General features: G+C 43.1%; 1 protein-coding gene across 1 annotated transcript; it reads left to right on the top strand.

Moving 5' to 3' along the window:
- Positions 1–208: 208 nt before the first annotated feature.
- Positions 209–24181, top strand: LOC310701516 (vomeronasal type-2 receptor 26-like; the record flags this gene model as incomplete). Its single annotated transcript, XM_083492520.1, has 5 exons — positions 209–336; positions 10994–11285; positions 16888–17115; positions 19971–20097; positions 22944–24181. 5 exons carry the CDS (start codon positions 209–211, stop codon positions 23846–23848), a joined length of 1680 nt encoding a protein of 559 aa, XP_083348646.1. The 3' UTR covers positions 23849–24181.
- Between the last annotated feature and the right edge of the window lie 223 nt (positions 24182–24404).

Raw genomic sequence — 24404 nt, 5'->3', positions numbered from 1 at the left:
CCAGACTTTCCCTACAGGGGTCCGTTTTCCTTCTTCAATCCTGTTCAGTATGACAGGCAACAGACACATGGAGTCAGGATCCCCAAAGTAAATGATCACGTTAGCTTTTCTCTGTGTAAGGTGCGCTTCCAAATAGGAAGGTTTTCTGCGTGAAACATGAACGCCAGCAGCAATTAGTTGTTGAATCCTATCTGTGAAGGCTACACAAATGCCGTTCACAAAGAATATTGTCTTCATGGTTCTCAAAAACCAATCTCCACCATCATGCTTCGGAGCAATGAGACCGACCCACATCCACCTGAAATGGAGGAGCATTTTCACCATTCCCATGTACTGGTGAGTTTCCTTTGGGCTCATCCAGTAGGAAGAGGGAAACTGGGATTTATCATTCAGAATATTGTTGACAAAGCCGTAAGTGAGCTAGTAAGAAAAGGAATCAATGTTTAGTGTGGGAAATAATGCTCAGACATTGCCAGCCTAAAACCTGCTTAGCTGCACATCCTTACACATAGAATCATAGAATAGAATCATAGAATCATAGAGTTGGAAGAGACCACAAGGGCCATCGAGTCCAACCCCCTGCCAAGCAGGAAACACCATCAGAGCACTCCTGACATATGGTTGTCAAGCCTCTGCTTAAAGACCTCCAAAGTAGGAGACTCCACCACACTCCTTGGCAGCAAATTCCACTGTCAAACAGCTCTTACTGTCAGGAAGTTCTTCCTAATGTTTAGGTGGAATCTTCTTTCTTGTAGTTTGGATCCATTGCTCCGTGTCCGCTTCTCTGGAGCAGCAGAAAACAACCTTTCTCCCTCCTCTATGTGATATCCTTTTATATATTTGAACATGGCTATCATATCACCCCTTAACCTCCTCTTCTCATGTCGCACTGAGTTCAGTTGAACTTACTCCCAGCTAAGTGGATACCAAATTACTGACATATCTTTCCAATCACCCTATGCTTGACTACCTTTGCGGAGCTGTTTCTGGAGTACAGCCTTGCATCTGTGCTCTGGACAAACTTCCCCAAACCGAACTCATTTGGCTCCATTTTTCTTGCTGACACACCAAACAATCAAGTTCTTACAGATGCAGGCCAGGTATTATGTGGCACCTGTAAAAATAAAGTTCAATTCTGCCAATCAAAGGGGTCCAGTGGGGACGCATGGAGTGCGGCAGTCTTGTAGGAAAACTGGTCCCGAGTTTTTGAGGAAACAACATGCAGAAGCAAATAACAATAAGAATTCTCCCATTTCACTTTGTTAGATGCTACTTGGGGAGGGAATGTTGATGTGTCACTTGCAATGCAGCCTGCCTCTGTGTTCAGGGTTCCAGCCAGTCAGACACAATCTTTTCCATGGATGCTAACACACATACACCCCCCACAGGTTTTCTAACCCCACACCCACTCTTGAACAATCAGCTGGCATTCCAAAGCCCCATAGCAGGTTCAGACCTCCTTTAGCAATTTCTGTATTTGTGTGGCCAGGCATCCCCCACCCCCCACCCCACAAAAATATATCATCTAGCACCATGAAAAAATGAGACATGACCACTTGCATTTGGGTCAAATCAGACCAAAACTTTATTGATTACAGGTGGAAGAAGCATTGTAGGCATTGTAGGAAACTAAAATGACAGCTTCCACTTAAATGCCCTGGAACATTACAAGCTTAGGGGCATTTCAGAGTTTAGCCAGAAATGTAAATGGCGGCTCCAAGCTACTCTGGGGCCCACAGCAATGCTGCTGCTGCCATCCACTGCTGCCCAGTGCCAGAACTCATGTGGTTTTGCTATGATGAGAGATCTCTCTCATGCTGACCCTGAGGAGAAAACCATCCTTCAATATCTGTGCATGCCTGTTATGTCCATACCTGAGGGACCTTGTAAACATCTAGCATGGTTGCCATCTGGAAAAAGGTTTCAAAGCCCCCTCCTTGAATAACAGCCAAGAGCTTCCCTTGCCTTCCACACTTGAAATTAGGGACCATCCAATGTCCGGTAGAGAACAGGTCCATGGTTGCTTCATAAGTATTCCTGACACTGAAGCAGTTTTCATAGATGCTGTAGCCAAGGGTGATATTGGGTAAGAGCTCGGGGTTTTCATTGATCTCATTAATGGCAGAAAGGATAGCCAGGGCATGCTGGTAGTTCCTTTCCAACAGTCTGGAATGAAAAACAATTGGAATGTTTCATATAATCATAAATCTCAGCTCCTGTGGTGTTTCATAATACCAGGAGAGGAAGGAGAGATCTTGTTCTATAATTCTCCATGACTTAGTTATATCTCTGATTAAAGTCTCAACCAACAAGCAAGTAATATGCAACCATCTATATATACAAGAAGAAGAAGAAGAAGAAGAGTTTGGATTTGATATCCCGCCTTTCACTCCCCTTCAGGAGTCTCAAAGCGGCTAACATTCTCCTTTCCCTTCCTCCCCCACAACAAACACTCTGTGAGGTGAGTGGGGCTGAGAGACTTCACAGAAGTGTGACTGGCCCAAGGTCACCCAGCAGCTGCATGTGGAGGAGTGGAGACGCGAACCCGGTTTCCCAGATTACGTGACTACCGCTCTTAACCACTACACCACACTGGCTCTCCGAAAAAGACAGATCTCTATATATTGATAGTGTGGCTAATTGGAGCTATATAAGTTTCCCCAAAACGTTAAGATACTTCTCCACTGCTTCAAATACTAAAAAAAAAAATGCTGTATTTGGAACATTTATAAAAAGAGCAGTCCTTTAGAGAATGCTTCCCTCTGCCTTCCCTGCAAAACATGGCAAGCCAGGAGTTAATTAACTATTAATAAACTATTAATAAATTGATAGGTACAAACATCTATCAAGTTCAATCTATATATGATTTCACACTAAGGTATTTAAAGGGATTTATAGATAAGTTGGAAAATATGGGAATTTCTGAATTGTATGATTAATATCTAGCAATTTATAGGTGATTTTGTGCTCATTTTATACCTGGATTTTTCTCCCAATATTTATCTCTATAAATCAGTACAACTGATTATGTCCTACTGAACACAAAGGAACTTACTTCCAAGTAAACAGTCACAATGAGGTTTACTTCCAAGCACAGATGGGAGAGAAATTGTATTAAACAGAGGGGGAAATGTGGAGAAGCAAACTTATAAATGGAAAAAGGAGAAACCGAAATTGCCAGGTTCACGCAATCCTATTCCAAGAACACTGTAATCAAGTAACTCTCTGTGACTTCTTTTCAAATGTGTTGCTGTGTAGAGTCCTTCTGATCAGGATTGTAGCCAGCCAGTCATGCCCCTTTCCTGGATATGCCAGTCGATCCCTCCAACAGTTTTACTAACAGCACTCTGCATGCATTCTGTGTCCACTAAGCTTTCCTTTTAAAAAAAAATAAAATAAAATAAAACGTGTTTTTCCAAATGTCAGGATTCACCCAAGCCAAATGAAACCTTCCATTATGTCTAAATGATGTTGTTCTTTTCTATATAAGAATCTAAACTCAGAGAATGAGTTCCCTATTAGCACAGACCTCACAGCAGTTTACAGGGACAGGCAGTTGCACGGAAGATCAGAATTGGCTGAGGACAATTAAAAGCTAAGAGCAAACAACACTTACGGGAAGAAGTCGTGGACAGGGTTAGACCTGAAAGCATGTGTCGGGTACACAGCTGTCCTCACAGGTATAACTCCACTAATAAAGTAGTCTCCTGGTCTGTAATAATTATTTGGAGACATTCGTAGGCTCGAGAGATCTCTGGGTCTGTTCATCGCTAACCCCAAGTGCAAATGAAGCAATAGCAGTAGCAGCAGAGTCATTTTTGGCAGAAACAAGCAAGCCAGAGGCACCCTCCAATCTGCAAAGAAAAACAGAATTGCCTTGCAAGCCTCATCCTATGCTTGACTTTGCAGAAGAAGATGCCAAGTCTGGCTTGTGTGTTAAAGGAGTTGTAATGAAACATCAGACTATCAGACTATGTCTGTTGGTCTAAATCCCAGCCCTCATCCTTACTAGCCCACTAAATATATTCATGTTACTCTCTTTCCAATTTTGGAGCAAGAAGTTATCAGTGATTCTTGGTTCCTTGGTGGTGGTGGTGGTAGTAGTAGTAGTAGTAGTACTGATCTCCAAAGTCACCTATGGAAAAACTCTGTTGAATGTTGGTCACAGGAACACAAAATCAATCACAATGATTTTGATAATTGCAGGGGATGTATAATCACCTCCCCAAAGTTGTACACTTTCTCTGAGGGTACTTGCACAGGTGCACAGCAGAAGAAAACATATTTTCAAAAGTTCAGCCTGAGCTATGTCATGCTTTCTAATTAAACAATTGACAGGACAGAAAACTTGGACTAATGTTTAGTGGAGGTGTTAGTAACTTTGACCCTCCAGACTTCTTTCATAAATATGTGAATTCCCTTTTTGATACAATATATGTAGGTCCTCTTTATTTTTCTTTGTGGTCCTTCTTCACCCTTCATCTGCCAGATTCTGGAGGGTGCTCAGCTCTCAACATTAAAGGAGCCTTTAAAAAAGGGTGTCGGGTTTGTATGAGAATTGAAAAGTTAACCCAGTGTTTCTCAAACAATGGTCTGGGACTGAATTGTCCCAGGCCTGGTTTTGGTATAGAAACTGCCTTGATTGGCCTGTATGATGACTTCTACTGGGAGAGAGACTGAGGAGCATGTCCCAGTTACTTATTCTTGATCTCTCAATGGCTTTCAACACCAGATGTGTTCTGCTGGAGCAGCTGTCCAAGTTGCTGGTGGGCAGCACTGCTCTGTGCTGGTTCAGGTCCTACCTGGATGGTAATTTTCAGAGGATAGTGCTTGGGGCGTATTTTTGGCCCTGTGTGTGGTGCTGTGGAGCCTCCAATGTGGGGTTCCACAGGGTTTAAGTTGATCCCTCATGCTGTGCAAAATGAACGTGAAACCACTGAATGGGGTCATCCAGGGCCGTCTTTAGCAGATGTGGGTGCAAATACCCGCTCAGTGCCCCCAAATTACCATGGATAGGAGGAGTGAAGCTGCGCACTGCCAACCATGGGGGGGGGGGTTGTGCAACTCTCCCCCATGCCACTGTGGGAGAGCAATCCCCACAGAGGCTTGGAAGGGAAGCTGCGTGCCTGCCAGCCATATGGTTGACGGGGCGCAACTGGCAGGTATGCAGGGAAAGGGGAGGCCACTGGCAAAGCCGCGCAGCTCCCCCACTCACTGGGGTGGCCCTGAGAGGCTGGCGTCCTGGCGCAACACACCACTAAGCCATATGGGAAAGACGGCTCTGGGGTCATCAGAAGTTTTGGAGCACTTTGTCAGCAATATGTTGATGACACGCTACTTTACATCTGCAGGTGTGACAGAGGAAATGGGAGATCAAGGTCTTGCTTAGCATTTGACTGGATGAGAACCAATAAACTGATGCTTAATCCAGACGAGACTGACGCACTGTTAGTGGGTAGTTCCCTAGATTGGATTGATGGGATGTGTCCTGTTTTGGATGGGGTTACATTTCATCTGAAGGAGCAGATCCATAGCTTGGAGGTACTTCTGGGTCCATTGTGGTCGCATGAGACTGAAGGGACCTTGGTGGTGCAGAGTGCCTTCCACCAGCTTCTATTAGCTTCAGCTGGTGTCCCAGCTGCACTGCTATCTGGATGGAGATAGCTTAACTTCCATGGTCTAATCTCTAGTTTTGTTGTTGTTTAGGTTCAACCAGGTGGGGAGTGTATTTGTGTTTTGTGCTGTCCTGTAGTAGCTGGGAACACAAGTGGAAAGCTGGAAGGTGTACATTTCAAATTAAAAGTGAATGTAAAAGCTGGTCTCAGCTGCAACCTCACATTTCTAATTTAAATATAATAATGCTGTATGATTACTTGGGGTACGCATGGGTACACATACCCCTAAACATTTTGTGAATCTAAGTTTGGTCTCATTGAGAAGCAATATTTCAATGTGAGTAGGAAAATGAGAGTACCCTTAAGCATTTTTTTAAAAAGAAAAAAAGCACTGGATATAGCCAGTGTGGTATAGTGGCTAAGAGCGGTGGACTCGTAATCTGGTGAACCGGGTTCGCGTCTCCGCTCCTCCACATGCAGCTGCTGGGTGACCTTGGGCCAGTCACATTTCTCTGAGGTCTCTCAGCCCCACTCATCTCACAGAGTGTTTGTTGTGGGGGAGGAAGGGAAAGGAGAATGTTAGCCGCTTTGAGACTCCTTCGGGTAGTGATAACACTGGGCAACAATTTTTTACTTTTTGAATGTAGTCTAGATTTCTACAACTGATTTAGGGTATTTTTGCACTGCTGAATCAGGAAATGGCATCCGTTTCTCTCCATCAGGTCAGGTTTACTGTAAACTGAATGGTGGGCATTGATAAAGGTAAGTACACGTAAATTGCATGTTGCTTCACCATTTTTCAAACTTCAGGGCTTGAACTTCCATTTCTTGGAACTCCTGGAATGCTCAGCGGCAGGGAGGTCTCTCTTCAGAGTCCAACAGTAGTCAGCCATCATGACTGCGTCCCAGCAACCCTGATACCTGGTCTCCATCTCTTTCATGTCCTGATGGAATCTTTCCCCCTGCTCGTCACTCATTGAACCCAGGTTCTCAGGAAACCGGTCCATATGTGAAAATAGGTAGTGCATCTTGACGCTCATGTTGCAGGTTAGGTTTCTGAAAGCAGTCAGCATGTTGTTGACAAGTTCTGCGTAGTTTCTGGCCTTATTGTTGCCAAGAAAGTTCTTCACTACCAGAACAAATGTCTTCCATGCTTCCAGTTCCACTACGTTCATTGACTTTCCAAACTCTGGATCTCTGATGAGCTGACGGATCTGAGGACCGTCAAAGATGCCAGCTTTCAACCTCTCCATGGTCAATCCTGGAAAAGCCTGGCACAAGTAAGTGAAGCAGTCACCATCCTTGTCCAGAGCCTTGGTGAACTGCTTGATTAAGCCGAGCTTGATGTGCCGCGGTGGGAAGAGTATTCTGTCTCTGTCCACCAGAGGGTCGTTGATGACGTTCCTTTCTTTCCAAGGCACCAATTCCTCCCGCACAGGCCAGTCCTTCTTTGTGTAATGCTGAGCACGGTCCCTACTATCCCACATACACAGAAAACATGGGTACTTAGTGAAGCCAGACTGTTGTCCCAACAAAAAGTTCACCATCTTCAGGTCAACACAAATAAACCACTTGTGCTAATCATAACCAATTTTCTCCAGCACATACTTCACTGCTTCATAGTTCTCCTTCAGTGTACTCGAGTGAGCCAGGGGTATAGAGGCAAACTGGTTGCTGTTGTGTAGCAGAACACATTTCATTGATTGCTTGCTGCTGTCAATGAACAGTCTTCAATCTTTGGGTTCGTACTGTGGCACTCCAAGCTTGAGCAGAAGCTGCGCAATATCTGCACAGTACACCAAGTCCTTCTCTTCCGAGAAAAAACGGAGGTACTCTTGATGCCTGTTGCGGAAGAAGCTGATGCGAGCACTGTCAGAGAGGAGGTTTTTTCCCTTCAATCTGGATGCTAACAGTTTGGCAGAGTCCTTTGACAAGCTAAGGTCGCGAACTAGATCATTCAACTCCTTTTGGGAAAATGGATGTGGAGCATCATCTTCAAGAACCACTTCTTCTTCTTTATGTCCTTCAACACTGGAGGCATCTTCGTCACTAATGTCAGGAAGTTCTCCGAAGATAGGCACTGGAATTTCATCACAATGAGCTACAGGACGATGTGCTGATTGAAGATCAGGATACTTCGTAGGGCGGCTGCCCCATTAACTTAGTTTTGATCCCCCAACTTTATGCTTTGCCGCACCAATTTATGGAAGATTTCGAGGTTTTATGATTTCAAACTGATCCCTTTTCGACGTAATCACCCAGAACTATCGGACCTGAATACTTATTGTCATTAAAATAATCATTTCCAATCAAAACAATTATTCGACATGGCATTTTACCCCCACCAACTTCTTCTAATATGCTCCACACAAGCGTACATGTGAACAAAAACGTAAAAATGTGGAGGAGCAGGGAATCGAACCCGGTTCACCAGATTACAAGTCCACTGCACTTAACCACTACACCATACTAGCTCTCTGGAACTGCTGGTTTTGGGGGCATTCAAAAAAGAGGTTTAGATCCAACAGCAGCCAGGCTGCTGATCTCTGCCTACTTGCTCTGTTCTATAAGTGATGGGGGTGAGGGTCTTTATCACTTTGTAAGCACTCCACATTAAGTGTTGTAGTTTTTGCACTTCCTAAAAATTACAGAAATTCTCTATTCATCCTACAAGGAATGTAGACAGAGATTTTCACTCCATTCAAATTAGACTGGAAGGTCTGAAAGGAGGGACCTGTTTTTTGTGTGGCAGTGATACTACGCTGTAAACTCACATCTATAGCACCGGTGCTTTATAAATATTGTAACAATTTTGACAGATAAAAGCCTTCAATTTAAATGAAAAGGGGCAAAGTTCTTCACATTTACTAATCCTCCACCCTCAAATGTAAATTGTATATTCAGAATTTTCTCTTAACTTCTGCAAAATGGAAGCAGTGAAGATTCAACACAGTCTCACACATCATTCTCACAATTTAGACTCTGTAGTTATACTTTCTCTTGGTTTTTCAGCTCCTTTCTTTAAGGACAATAACAATTAAACTTTTTATATTGTGGAGGCATGGGACACCTTGGTGCACACTGACAACCTTCTTTTTCAAGAGCCCCCGGTGGCAAAGGAAACTGCTTCCCAGGGTTATCCAAAGGCATTTTTCCGCCTTAGGCAAAATACAAGAAGACACTTATGGCCAGTTGATAGTTTCCCACAGCTCCGCTAAACATGGTCCAAGTTCAGTGCCCTTTCAGTTGTCCCTTAGGAAAGCATGATATGACTTGGGTGAACTTTTGCAAACATGTTTTCTCCTGCTGCGCACCTGTGCATTTGCCTCAGAGAGAGCATGCAAATAGGTGATTATACATCCCCTGCAATTATCAAAATCATTGTGATTGATTTGCGTCCCTGTGACCAGAATTCCACAGCATTTTTCCAGAGGCCACTTTTGAGCATTATCAATAAATAAAAATAATTCAAACCCAAAATTATCCACCATTTCTTCCACCAAATTTGGATAGATATATTTATGGCTAATAAGGATGAGGACTTGGATAATCAGGGGTAGTCTGTGGGTCTGATGTTTGACTGCATCTCCATTAGCCTAGATGACAGACTTTGAAGTGAGACACGGGATGAGGCTTGTAGGCGGTTTTATTTCTTTCTTGGCAGATCTCTCTACAAATTTATTGGTATAATAAAATCAATTGAAGGGGGGTATCGACTGTATGCTTGGGCCTAAAATGATGCTGCCGCTGTTATTGTTTCATTTGCACTTTGGGTTAGTGATGAGCGTAGATGCAGATATCTCAAGCCTACGAATGTCTCCAAATAATTATTACAGACCAGGTGATTACTTCATTACTGGAGTTATACCGCTGAGGACAGCTATCTATCCAACACATGCTTTCACATCTGACCCTGTTTATGACTTCCTCCCGTAAGTGTTGCTAGCTTTTGCTTTTTCTCAGCTAGTTCTGGTCTCCCCTGCAGACTCCCAGGTCCTCAGTTTTAGAATATTTTTTGCAAGGTGCCTTGGGTAGCAACCAACTCACTCATAGCTATGAATGGCGGCTGCCCCAATGGTCCCAGTTTTCTGGGCACAGATGCGGTTTTCCAACACCTACTCTTGCCAAATTGCTTTCCCTTCTCTGCTGTTTGCTGAGATTTAGAAGAAGCTGCTTCAAAGTACTAGCCCAAGTTTCTTGAGGTGCCCTTTTCCTTCAGGAACTCTTGAACAGGGATGTGCTCAGTAGAACAGCATCTGCCTTGCCTGCAGAATGCCCCAGCTTCAGTCCCCAGCATCTCCAGGAGCCAGCCCTCTTGAAATCTAGGAGGGCAACTAGGTCAGTGTTGATTATACAGAACTGGATGGAGTAATGCTTCCGAACATCTGACGCTTTGTGAAGTCTATATTTGTGAACCCTAAATTTAGCTGGCACTCTAAATCAGTTTTCCCCCTGACTTGGTTAATTTTAACTGACTTTATGCTGCAACCCATTGCCCCACTGTTGTAGTATATAATGACTGAGAAAAAAGCGACTTTTTAGAAAGTCACTTTTCTGAGTATTATTATTATTATTATTATTATTATTATTATTATTATTATTATTATTATTATTATTATTATTTCTATACCACCCTATACCCAAAGGTCTCAGGGCGGTTCACATAAAATATCAAATACATCAAGTCAAAACAAAACCAACAACCCAATAACACCCGCCCCCCCCCCAAAAAAAAGAGCCAGCATTCTTCAAAAGGGTATAGGATGTAGATCAAGTCTGGCAGGCCTGGTTGAAAAGGAACATTTTTGCCTGGCACCTAAAGGTGCATAGTGAAAAAATAGAAGAAATAAGTAAATGTGAGGTAAAAGTGTATTTAACAGATAATGTACAATGAAAATGTTTGGAAGTCTTTTTTAGAACTTCAACTACTTTTTCTTCTTCTTTTTTATTTTTTTTTTATTTTATTTTTATTTCTTTCTTTCCTTCTTTCTTCATAAATTGTAGTGTCATGTGTATTGTGAGGTATACAAAGTATCTTTGCTTCAGTTGCCACCATTTTCTTTTTCTTTTTTTTGTTACAAACAAAAACAGAGAGTGTTGTATAAATGTATATTTTTAAAAAGACTGAATTTGGGGAAAAGAAAGAAAGAAACCCTAACCTAGCCAGGGCAGGGTTTTCCTCTTTCCTGCTATGAGACATCTACAAGACAAAGCTCAAGTCTGCTTCGTACATTTTTAAACTAGTGGAATAGACATGTTTGCAAGTCTTCCTTCCAAGTAGGTCACTCATAGTCACTGGCATTTTGGGGGCCTGGGGGGAGAGCAGGACTGGAACATACCATTTTACCAGTTGATATGCCATTTGCTTTTCATTCCAGGATACTGGAGACAAACTATCAGCACGTCCTGGCCATCCTGTTTGCCATTAAAGAGATCAATGAAAATCCTGACCTCTTACCCAATATCACCCTTGGCTACAGCATCTATGAAAACTGCTTCAGTGTCAGGAGAGCCTATGAAGCCACCATAGACCTGTTCTCTACCAGACATTGGATGGTCCCCAATTTCAAGTGTGGGAGGCAAGGAAAACTCCTGGCTGTTATTCAAGGAGGGGACTTTGAAACCTTTTTCCAGGTGGCAACCATGCTAGATGTTTACAAGGTCCCTCAGGTATGGAGACAGGTTGCCAACCATGCCATACATGTATAGAGATACAAAGGGAGTCTTTTTCTCAGGGCCAGCTCCTTGGTTGAGAAATTCATTGGTATAGTATCCCCCTCCACAATAAGCTGTTGTACTGGTGGGCTTAGCTGGTGGTGAGCAGCAATGGTGGTGCTACTGAGAACACCAGAATGGGTTGGTTGGAGCCAGCATTTAGATTTCCTGCAATCCACTAGTTCAGCAGCACACTGCATTGTGCCTTGGGTATTTGGGGAAATTTAGGTGGAGACTGCTATTGGAATTTCCTACAATAATCCATATTGATAATGCATCTGGCCACTTCAGCGCACTACAGGAAATGTGAATAGTGTGAGGTTGGGAAAAGATGGGACAGGATGCAATTCTGCTCAAAATTCCTCCATCCTTGGCTGCTAATGGAAGTAGGAAGGGAATTATGATGTTCATGGGGTCTGCAAAACAATGTTGCAATAGTGCTGGTGTGTGCCAGCCACGCATAGGATTGTGGAAGCCAAATGTACAATGATTCAAAAGCAGGTCAATCAGGTTGCTGCCACCCCAGGCTCACTTACCTGGGAGTAAGTCCAATCAAAGTCCCCAGAACATAGAGCTGAGTAGATGTTTGGAACATTGCATTCTTCAGTGGAAACCATTTTTCGGCTAACAAATGTCCACATTATATTGAATGTTAAGTATTTATTGCTTTCCTTCTAGCTCACTTATGGTTTTGTCAACCATATTCTGAGTGATAACGCCCAGTTCTCCTCTTCCTACTGGATGAGCCCCAAGGAAACTTCACAATACATGGGGATAGTTCAGTTGCTCCTGCATTTCAGGTGGATATGGGTCGGTCTATTTGCTCCAGATAATAATGGTGGAGATCACTTTGTGAGAACCATGAAGGTAGCATTCATTGAGAATGGCATCTGTGTAGCCTTCACATACAAGATTCCAATAGTATATTCTATTAACATCTATATTCCAAGAAGAGCACTCAACAATTTCCGAGCACACATTATGCAGAGGAAATGCAATGTGATCATTTATTATGGTGATACTGACTCAATGTTTCTGTTGCCTCATGTCCTAAGCAGAACTGAAAGAAAATTCAGTGCTCCTATAGGGAAGGTTTGGATCTCCACAGCTCTGTGGGGTTTCACCTTAAGCACATCTTTTCAATACTGGGATGTCAAATTCTTCCATGGAGCTTTGTCTTTTGTCATCCAAACAAACCAACGGACAAAATCCCAGGGCCTTTTCTTGACTCAAGATGGGCATTTCCTTGATCGTATTTGGTCCGACACGTTTGACTGCTCTGGTTCCAACCAGAGATGGTCACGGAAAACCTGGAAAAGATGCCTGGGGAGAGGAAAGCTGGAAAGCATTCCAACATCTTGGCTTGGGAACGGTATGTCTGCTGAGAGCTACAATGTGTACAATGCTGTGTACACTGCGGCACATGCTTTCCATGCTCTGATCACATCTGTGTCTAGCCGCATGATGACCACAGAAGAAGACAGACTGGATCTTCTGAGCGTAGAGGCATGGCAGGTGAGAAAGAGTGAGAGCCATTGAAATGACAGCTGAAATGGATAGCCCATGTTTGTTGTTCTCATGCACCATTTTCTTCTGCTTGGGTTCTGGGAACCCTTTAAGCAGCGTGATGCTGCTCGCTGTCCCACTACTGAGGGGCTGCATTGGACTGGAAGGGCACATGTTTTGCATGCAGAAGGTGACAAGCTGAAGCTTTGGCATCACCTCTTAAAAAGGATCCAGACAAGGATGTGATGGGAAAGAGAGTTTGACGACCCACTGCCACTTAGATCCAGCAATATTGGACTAGAAATTGTAGGTGTGTTCAGTATGTGTGTTGTGTATATATATCCATATGTGTGAATGTGCATGTTGAGTATCTGACTGTGTGTGGTGCAAGAGTGTGTGGCAGGACTCTACCTTCCCACTCACTCACTTCTGTTATGGACCTGCCTACCATTGGCAGGTAGCTCCCGGGAAGTCGGTCACATTGCTGCCCACTCTTGAGCTACCAGAGCAAACACACTGATCTATGGCATAAGACACTTAGATCTATTGGCTTCCTTCCCCCATTTGGCAGTAGATAAGAAGAACAAAGGGAAAGGAGTCTTCTTCTTTTTTAAAATAATAATAATAATATTTATTACTTTCATAGATTACAAAAAGGGAAGAAAAAAACAGAAAAAAGACAAAGGAGGAAAGCAAAAGGGGGGGGGGAATACAGTACAATATATAGACAATACAAAACACAACCTAAACTCAAAACTAAACACATTAAACTAAACTAAACAAACCCCACTCCCTAACCTTAACCCTAAATAAAACAAAGCAAAAGCAATTTAAAAACATACACCATACCCTTTCCATACTCTATCTTTCATTCCCTTGTTTCCTCGACCTCCTCTCACCTCCCTTTTTGTATTCCACTTCTATTAATTGTTTCAGCAAATCCTTTCCATCTTTCTCCATTTTCTATCATATTGTAAATAACGTATTTTTTAACCTTATTTTCCATTAAAACTAAAATACTTATATATGCTTAACTCCTTATAACATTTCTGCTAAGCCCATAAAAAACCATTCCACTATTTTTCTATCACTCATTAGTTTTACCATATGTCTATATATAAACTTTAAATTTTCCAATCTTCTTCCACCATCTCCTCTCCCTGGTTTCGGAATCTGCCAGTCCTTTCCGTCAACTCCATAAAGTCCATCAACCTGGTGATCTTATGTCCAAGGCTCTTAACTCTTTTCCAAGTCCCTTCTGCATGTCTTCTTCATTTTCTTTAATGCTAAAGAGCAAATCTCGGGGAAACTCCAACCTGTCAATCCTTTTCTTCCTTCTGAACAGATCAGCCAAATTTCCATAGTTGAAGCTACAGTCCATAAAGTATTTCAGGGCATATTTCAAGGTTCCTCCAAATCCAAAGGCCCCCAAAACTTCAATCTCCTCCAGACCCAAGTCCATGTCCCAAAAGTCAGTTAATCCCTGCATAGAGGGATCTTTCCAACTTTCCTTCTTTAGTCCAAGCCGGGATCCATTCCTCAGAGTCTGACTTTTCCTAAATTCAATCATAAAAGGCCTCAATTTATAGTCCTCAATTTGCTTCTGTAAAGCCACGGATCTCACTTGTATTTCTTTATGTTCAACAACATCAGCTTTCTTCTTCTCCTTCTCCTCCACCATTTGTCCTGCCAAAATAGGTTCCTGTACCAAGTCCTGAATTATTTCTGTGTTGGTGTTCGCTTTTTGACTCAAATTAGTCACTTTCTGTTCCAAATTATCAACTTTAAAAGTCATGTCATCCATCTTCTTGTGAAGCTGTCCCAGCAAACAGCTTATCTTACATAAAACAGTCACAATGGCCTCTCCTGCCAACATTTTTAAATGGTCCAAGGTCAAACTTTGGTTCTCAGAATTCTTATCTGCAGCTGGAAATCCCCCAGTGACACTCCTGTAACAGTTTCAAAAGCTCCCTCTAGAGGGAAACAGTCTCCACTTGTATTAGTTCTTTCAGGCACAACTCAAGCATTAAAGATAAATTTTCAGTTACTTTTCCTCTTTTTTAAACGCAGAGGAGGACAATGGAAACAGTAACTTACTCTTATTTAGCTAGCTGTCAAATCCGTTCTGTCAAATGCACTCTCTTCAAACGTCATCAGGCAGCCTGTTCCCAGGTTCAGAGCAGTGGTAATTTGATTTTTCACTCTCTCCTGCAGGCTCACTAGGTCCAAAATTCCCCCCTCTTCTCCTGCTTCCAAGGGGGGGTTTGTATTTTAAACCGATGGAAATTTAATCCTTTGCCAAAAGCTTTCAGACTTTAACTTGTAACGTCTTTGCTTCAGTCTATTTACAAAAACGGAAGGCGGACTTCCTGTTTATGACCTTCCCGCTTCAGTGCCAAAGTAAGGTATTTAAAAATCCAATTTTCCGTTTTACTCATAGGTAGTTGTTTAAAATCCAATTGTCCACAGGAAAAAGTCAGCACTCTCCAGCAACAGCAATGCGGCTTCACTCCGTGAAAGAAGCATTCGATTCAAAGCACCGTGCCACTCACCCCACGTCGCTCCGGATCCCCAAAACAGGGTTTCCCTGCGAGTAGGGGAGGCACAAAAGGTGCCAGCCGAATCCCAGGTTCACAAGCTTCTCCCGCTTGTGATTTCGATGGGTCTCCACCTTCGCCGTGGCGGTCAGACCCTGTTTTTCACAGAGCAAGTTCCTCCCGAACGGAGGAGCTCCGCCATTGCTGGAGGCGCCAACCCGGAAGTCCCGGGAAAGGAGTCTTCTTACCAGTTAGAAACTTTAATGATCACAGCGAGAGAACAAACAATCCATTTCCTAGGAATGGCGGTGCTCCCAATTAAGGATCCCACCCACTTCCTCCCTAGTCAACCACGTCACTATTGCATCTTGTTTTTTTTTAACAAATTTTATTAATTTTACACATTAATATTCAACACATTCATCATATAAAAGAAAAATAATAAAAGAATCAAAATCCCCCCATGACTCCCCTCAACTTCCCCTTCTGGTTTTTTAAATATTTGCTGCTTCTGCTTAATTTATTTTTCCTTATTTTTGTAATCTTTTAACTAAATGCTCTTATATTCTTATCATTTTTATAGCATACCTTCTTTCAAGTTAGAACTTCAATTTAATTTAATTTACAGTTTATTGTTTCTTAACCTTTACATTTGTTTTCTAAATTGTGAGTGTTTACTCAAACCCTGCTAGTGAGTCAACTTCTTTACATTATTTCTGTAAATACAGCATGAATGGTTCCCAATTTTTAAAAAAGTCTCTACTGTCACTGTCTCTAAGTCTTCCCATAAGTTTCACCATTTCTGCATATTCCATAACTTTAACTTGAGATTCTTTTATTGGTATCTTGTTATCTTTCCATTTTGGGGCTAGTAGAATCCTAGTCACCGTTGTGGCATACATAAATAACTTCTTTTGTTCTTTTGGCAGTTCCTGTCCTATAATACTTAACAAAAATGCATTTGGCTTTTTAACAAAAGTTATCTTGAACATCTTTTTCAATTCATTATACATCATTTCCCAATAATTTTTAATTTTGGGTGGTGATGTTCACAAAAAACGCTCTACAAGTTTGTCCAGAGTTTCAGTTTGGGGAATATGGCAACCCTACCTACAGGGAGATTTGGCCAAATGACCTGCTCCCAGTGGAGGCTGACAGGAAAGAGGCAAGGACAAAACAGGGAAAGAGGCACTAGGAAACCACCTTTGTAGATTAGTAGTTTGGGTCAGAGCATTCAAACCTCTCGCTATGTATTTGTTTTGTTTATCTTGGCACACTAACTGTGCATGGAGGCAGATAGTCATGGTGGTTGGACATGAACTACCACATGAAAGAACAAGACCCAAGTTTTGAATTACACAGGCTTCAGAAAATCCCCTCATCCAATGTTTCCTACAGATTTTGGACTTCCAAATAGTTAATTGCACTGGGATGCTTCATGGCAAGTGATTCATAAATGAAAAGAACGAAATAAAACAGTTTAATTACCCATCTTGAAATTATTGCTCCTCTAGCTTCACCCTTTTCTGAGAAGCACCCGCTTCAACAGCACGACCATGGACGAAGTGTATTTTGATGAAGATAGGGAGCTGGTAGCTGACTATGGTATTGTGAATTTGGTCACGTTTCCTAACGAAACCGCCATAAGAGTGAAAGTGGGGAAGCTGGAGACCCAAGCCTCCTCAGGCCCAGAGCTGACTATTCATGAGGAGACCATCGTATGGCCCAACTGGTTTAATAAGGTGGGTGTAATGTATTCGCGGGTGGCGCTGTGGGTAAAAACTCAGTGCCTAGGACTTGCCGATCATATGGTCGGCAGTTCGAATCCCCACGGTGGGGTGAGCTCCCGTCTTTTGGTCCCAGCTCCTGCCCACCTAGCAGTTCGAAAGCACCCCTAAGTGCAAGTAGATAAATAGGTACCGCTTTATAGCAGGAAGGTAAACGGCGTTTCCGTGTGCTGCGCTGGTGCTGGCTCGCCAGAGCAGCTTTGTCACACTGGCCACGTGACCCGGAAGTGTCTCCAGACAGCGCTGGCCCCCGGCCTCTTAAGTGAGATGGGCGCACAACCCTAGAGTCAGACACGACTGGCCCATACGGACAGGGGTACCTTTACCTTTTAATGTATTTGCATTTTACAAGCTGATGTAATGTAGTAGCTAAGTGTGGACCCTGTGAACCGAACCGAACAATCATCCTTTTATCCCTTATTGATCCATGAGATCCTTGCAATCTGTGAGAAAGTTTCTCCTGCAAGTTCCAACAATGTCAGAAACCAGCTCTGGAGCAGGACTTTGAATGTGGCTGTCCTTGTGGAATGGCATTCCTGTCAAGCTTGCATTTTCTGGAAGCAATTGAAGACATTTTGGTTCTGACAGGCTTTCCCAGATGACAAATTGGTCTTTCCCAGATGACTAATGAGTCTGTATTGTTTTAGCTTTGTTTTAAATGTATTGGCTGCTTTAATTGCACATCGCCTTGAGATGATTCTCTAGAACAGTGTTTCCCAACCTTGGGTCGCTTTGGACTACAACTCCCATCATCCCTAGCTAGCAGAACCAGTGGTCAGGGATGATGGGAGTTGTAGTCCAAAAGCAGCTGGAGACCCAAGGTTGGGAAACATGGCTCTAGAAGGTGATTGATAAATTATTCAGAAAAATTAACAATAATAAGAAAATTAACAACAAACTCTGTCAGTGGTCTCATTCAAATCACTGTCTCACAGCCTCTCATTTGCAATATAGGGGTTAAAATTCTGTGTCATAAGTTCTGCATATAAGATTAGAAGAACCACTTTACAGCATTTTGAACACTGGCAAATAAATTGCCACCTAAGATTTTGTAGACTAGAGTCGACCTCAACTTGTAACACTATGGGGGAAGTGCTCTGACAGTGCCAGCTCTACTATTGGGCAAAATGAGACAGTTGCCCCATTCACTGGGTGCTAACAAGTACAGGGTGGTGTCGAGGCGATGGAGGAAAGAGCTATGTGTTCTACAGTGCTCTAGGCTACTCTTTTGCCCTCAGGTGTGGGGGAAGATGCTGTCCCACAAAACAATGAAGCAAAGAGCTGGGCATGTTTAGCCTGGAGAAGAGGAAGTTAAGGGGTGATATGATAGCCATGTTCAAATATATAAAAGGATGTCATATAGAGGAGGGAGAAAGGTTGTTTTCTGCTGCTCCAGAGAAGCGGACACGGAGCAATGGATCCAAACTACAAGAAAGAAGATTCCACCTAAACATTAGGAAGAACTTCCTGACAGTAAGAGCTGTTCGACAGTGGAATTTGCTGCCAAGGAGTGTGGTGGAGTCTCCTACTTTGGAGGTCTTTAAGCAGAGGCTTGACAGCCATATGTCAGGAGTGCTCTGATGGTGTTTCCTGCTTGGCAGGGGGTTGGACTCGATGGCCCTTGTGGTCTCTTCCAACTCTATGATTCTATGATTCTATGATTCTATGATTCTATGATTCTATGATTCTATGAAAATTCAGCTGCCAGTCCAGCATGTGTAATGGAGTGGAGCAAGTTTGTTCCATCAATGGATGCTGGCCATGATAATGATGTTGTGCCTCCATGGTTGGAAGAGGCAACAGTGCTTCTGGGTATCTGTTGCTGGAAGCTACAGGAGGGAAAGATGCTCTTGTGTTTAGGTCCTGCTTGCTGGTTTCCCACAGGCATCTGGTTGGCCTCTTTGGGAAGAAGGATGCTGCACCAGATGGACCACTGACCTGATCCAGCCTGCTGTTCTTGTATTCTTATGTCCAGTTCTTCATGACATCAAAATGGCTTGGGCAGGCCTTGTTCTTCAATCACAGGAGAGAGTAAGATTCAACTCAGACAAGACACAGGACCATCAGAATAGGATGATTTATTCTCTCTTTTTGGTGTCTCCCCCCCCTTTCCTTTTTTATTTGTTTTCATATATTACTTTACAATACAGATATACCAAAGCCAACACTATTTCCTCCCCATCCCCCCATACATTTACATTTCCTCAATCCATCATATTATTCTTTTCTCCTTCCTCCCACTTCCCTCCACCCCCACTCGATTTCCTCCACATTATACAATTTACAATAATCTTTGCATTCTACAATCTTCTCAAATCATCTATATATTCTTATTATCTTTCCCTACTAATTTTTCTTCCATCCAGTACTTCACATTTTAATCTAGGCATATTAGCGTATCTTTTTGGGGGGCAATATTTTGCCATATATTCATCAAGACATTTCCACTCCTTTTTTAATTTTTGATTCGACTGATTTCTTATTACAGCAGTTAATTTTGCCAAAATTAAATATTCATTTAGTTTACTAATCCGTTCCTCCTTTGTAGGTATAGTTTGTGACTTCCACCTAGCAGCAATCACTATTCTAGCAGCTGGACTTGCATATACAAAAAATCTCTCCCCGCCCCACCCCACCCCCAGTGGGATCTCTTCATCTATCAATCCAAGGAGATATGTCTCTGGTTTTTTTGTTATTGATATTTTCAACATCTTCTTTAGTTCTTCATGTACTACTATCCAAAATTTCTTAATTTCCTCAGACAAAGCAGAACCTCCTCAAACACTCTTTGTTTTCTTGATTCCCTTCAGACCAAGCCTTGTTCTACTTGTACAGAAAGTTGCCAGCCTGGCTCTCACAAGGTGGTGCCAGAAACAAAGCCTGTTTGCTGCTATAAATGTGTCCCATGCATGGAAGGAACCATTTCTACTCACACAGGTAAACGGCTTTGAGGGAGCAGCAGCTTCATTGTGAACGTAGTAATGCTAGGCCTGGAAAGAAATGTTTGCCAAGTAGAAAGTACAGCAGTCGTCTTTGCAAAACCCAGATCCAGAATTTCAAGATGCAGATTTCTACAGAACTGTTACCTTTTAAATTTCAGTTCTGGTGAAACAGTTTCAGGGCAATCATCTGTCTGATGGACTGCTTAGGAGTAGAGACCCAAATGGGCTCAAGTTCAACCTTACTCCTCTTCTAGGTGCTTGCAGGGAACCTTTGGTAAACCACCACTTTTAGTCATCCAACTTCCTGAGACCATCGTGGCTGCCTTGCAGGCCTTTTCCCACCTGGCCGGGCCGGGCTTGGACTGACTCCAGCTACAAAAGCTTGAGGCTGCTGAACAGGCTCTAGGGTTGAGGTATCGCTTGTTGCCATCATTGATATCAATTTCTTGTGTCTTTCTTTTTAGATCTTACTATGATTTAATGTGGAAATTGTTCAGATTGCTAGGGCACATTTTGATGTGTATTCTTTATTGTTAACGACTATCTTTCTTACCGTTTGAAATTTTGTAATGTGCTACATGTTGCAAGCTGCCTTGATCACGGTTTTAACTATGGAAAGGAAGCATACACAAAAAAATGATGTGTATATGTATGAATTGACCACAATGCATGGTACTCAGTTTGGAAAGATGCCTCAGTCATTTCTCATAACCGAATCTCTTGTCCCAACCCCATCATGCTTTTCCCATGAGTTGTGGTGCAGCACTGCTACCCACAATATTGCAGTGGTATAAGGCCTGGCTTCTAGTAATATTTAACTTTGACTTCCACAACAAAGTGCATCACAGGACCGGGCTGTCAAAACATATGGTTCAAGTAGTCCTTGTTTCAGCTCTGACATAATAATAATAATAATAATAATAATAATAATAATAATAATAATAATAATTTACTATTTATACCCCTCCCATCTGGCTGGGTTTTCCCAGCCACTCTGCAGCATAAGTCTTGACCGTATCCAGCTCAACACCAGTCCATTATCTGATAAGTAACTATTTTCCCTGCACTTCAGCTATGATCCTATGATTTGAAAATAAGGAACCAGCAGCCTTGAAAATAAGGGATCAGCAGCCAAAATAAGGGACCTGCAGCCTCACCTGTTCCAGGCACTCCAGTCTTCCTGTCCTCCTGCAGTCTGGTCAAACTCATGCTGGTAGCTTCGAGAACACTGTCCAACCAACTTTGTAACCAGAGGTTCAACTGAATAGAATCTGAATCAAATGCACCACAAGGCCAACGTAAGATGGCTACCCGGCCTGGCTTTGCACTGCAAAGTTTGCAGCAGCATGTACAACAAAATGGCATCCAGCGTTCAAAAACCCCCTCAGCTTGCATTAACTAGCCACACACACACAGCCTCCCCCCTCCCATGAGATCTCCTTTCCTTTCCCCCCACCATGTGCCCCGCTCCAGATAGACCTTTTCACCGGCAAGGGTGAATGGGCCGTCGATGACGTATCTATCTGATTCCGATCCAAGCACTCAGCATAGGTATGTTCAACTTCTGAGCCCCTCTGAGCCAAAGGCTGAAAGCCCAGCCAGCAGCCAAACAAAGCCTCAAGGAAAACCACCGTCACCTATTATTTGATAATAATAATAATAATAATAATAATAATAATAATAATAATAATAATAATAAATTATTTATACCCCGCCCATCTGGCTGGGCCTCCCCAGCCACTCTGGGCGGCTTCCATAGAAACCAAAAATACAGTAAAATATCACACGTTTAAAACTTCCCTGAACAGGGCTGCCTTAAGATGTCTTCTGAATGTCAGGTAGTTGTTTATCGCTTTGACATCTGCTGGAAGGGCGTTCCACAGGGCGGGCGCCACTACCGAGAAGGCCCTCTGCCTGGTTCCCTGTAGCTTTGCTTCTCGCAATGAGGGAACCACCAGAAGGCCCTCGGCGCTGGACCTCAGCGTCCGGGCAGAATGATGGGGGTGGAGACGCTCCTTCAGGTATACTGGACCGAGGCCATTTAGGGCTTTAAAGGTCAGCACCAACACTTTGAATTGTGCTCGGAAACGTACTGGGAGCCAATGTAGGTCTTTCAAGACCGGTGTTATATGGTCTCGGCGGCCGCCCCCAGTCACCAGTCTAGCTGCCGCATTCTGGATTAATTGTAGTTTCCGAGTCACCTTCAAAGGTAGCCCCACGTAGAGTGCATTGCAGTAGTCCAAGCGGGAGATAACCAGAGCATGCACCACTCTGGCGAGACAGTCCGCAGGCAGATAGGGTCTCAGCCTACGTACCAGATGGAGCTGGTAAACAGCTGCCATGGACACAGATTTGACCTGTGCCTCCACAAGGCATCAGCACAAGGCATGCAAGCTCCACCCCCCAGTCGTTCTTAAGACTCCTTATTGGGTGAGCAACACAGCCAAGCAACACAATTGGAGCCTCCCTCCTCCCTGGCCGGCAGGGAGGGAGGGAGGGGAGCTGCCTCCTTTGAAATTTAAGGGACATCATTTAAGGGACATTTAAGGGACATCCATCAATAAGGGACAGAAGCGGGACATGGCGCTGGAATAAGTGACTGTCCCTTCAAATAAGGGGCACTTGACAGCTATGCCTATGATTCCTGATTCCCTAGATCTGACAGGCTCCAGAAAACTGATTTCATGCTGTATCCGTGAGAAAAATTCATTAGGAATTTCGAGAGAGAGAATATTGAATAAAACTATTACAAAAAGAAAATGCTACATTTTTGCAAGGGAATGTTTTAACAAGGAAAATATTTGATGTTTGGGGTATTGAAATGTTTTTTCTTTCTTTCAGATGCAGAACACTGCCTTGCGTGTCTAGAAGATCAGTACTCAAACAATGAGAGGGATGAGTGCTTCCCCAAGATTATAGTCTTCCTCTCCTATGAAGAACCCCTGGGGATTACCTTGGCTTTCTTTGCCCTACTCTTGTGCCTAATCACAAGTACTATTTTGGGAATCTTCATTAAATACCAAGACACTCCACTTGTTAAAGCCAACAACCGAAACCTCACTTACATCCTCCTTGCTTCTCTCCTGCTTTCCTTTCTTTCTTGCCTTCTGTTCATTGGCCAGCCTCAAGAAGTCACCTGTCTTCTCCGCCAAACCATCTTCAGCATCATCTTCTCGGTCGCCGTCTCTTCTGTGCTGGCAAAAACAACTACCGTGTTGTTGGCATTCATGGCCACAAGACCAGGGAACAGCATCAGGAAGTGGGTGGGAAAGGGTTTGGCAAATGGTATTGTCCTTTTTGGTACTTTGATTCAGTTTGGCATCTGCATTGCCTGGATCGGAATGTATCCCCCCTTCCCAGAACTGGACATGGATTCCCAGGTCACACAGACAATTCTGCAGTGCAATGAAGGGTCCACCACCATGTTTTACTCTGCCCTTGGCTACATGGGCCTTCTGGCTGCCATCTCTTTTACGGTTGCTTTCCTAGCCAGGAAACTCCCTGGGGGGTTCAATGAAGCCAAGTTTATCACCTTCAGCATGCTGGTGTTTTGCAGTGTTTGGGTCTCCTTTGTGCCAACTTACTTGAGCACCAAGGGGAAATACATGGTGGCTGTGCAGATCTTCTCCATCTTGGCTTCCAGTGGTGGGTTACTGTGCTGCATCTTCCTTCCCAAATGCTACATCATTGTCTTGAGGCCTGATCTGAATACAAAAGAGCACCTGATGTTGAAAAGCAAAGATTAAGGTTGAGGTAAAGCAAGGGGGGAGTGAAACCTTCTCAAAGACTGGAATGTGAAAACGCTCAAATAGATGGTTAACCTTTTTACGTGCTCACATGGGGAGCCAATTCCCACCCAACCAGCATACGAAATGCTTCATTACCAAAGCAGACAGCAGATGGCTTGCTGATTTCTGCTAAGCTGATTAACTATTTTAGTGAGGTGTATGTGGTTGGTTGGGATCCTAACCACCTTGTATAAACTGAAGTAGATAAGGAACAATCTTACCTGAAAGCACTACAATTTATAGTTCAAATACTTTTCTTCTTCCACATCATATTGAATTACAGATTTCAGGTTTTCAGATACCAACTGAGGTAAATTAGTTAAATGTATTTTACTTAAAGATGCACACTGTGTTAAGATCGACACTGCCATCTGCAGGAAATACATTAAACTGTCTACTTTTTCATCAATAAAATACAGTCATACCTCGGGTTACAGACGCTTCAGGTTGTGTTTTTTCTGGTTTTTTTCTGGTTGCGGAAGTACCGGAACGGGTTACTTCTGGGTTTCGGCGG

Source organism: Podarcis liolepis (assembly GCF_965112155.1).
Source record: "Podarcis liolepis genome assembly, chromosome: 2".
NCBI lineage: Eukaryota > Metazoa > Chordata > Lepidosauria > Squamata > Lacertidae > Podarcis > Podarcis liolepis.
This window is presented reverse-complemented; position numbering and strand designations above follow the sequence as displayed.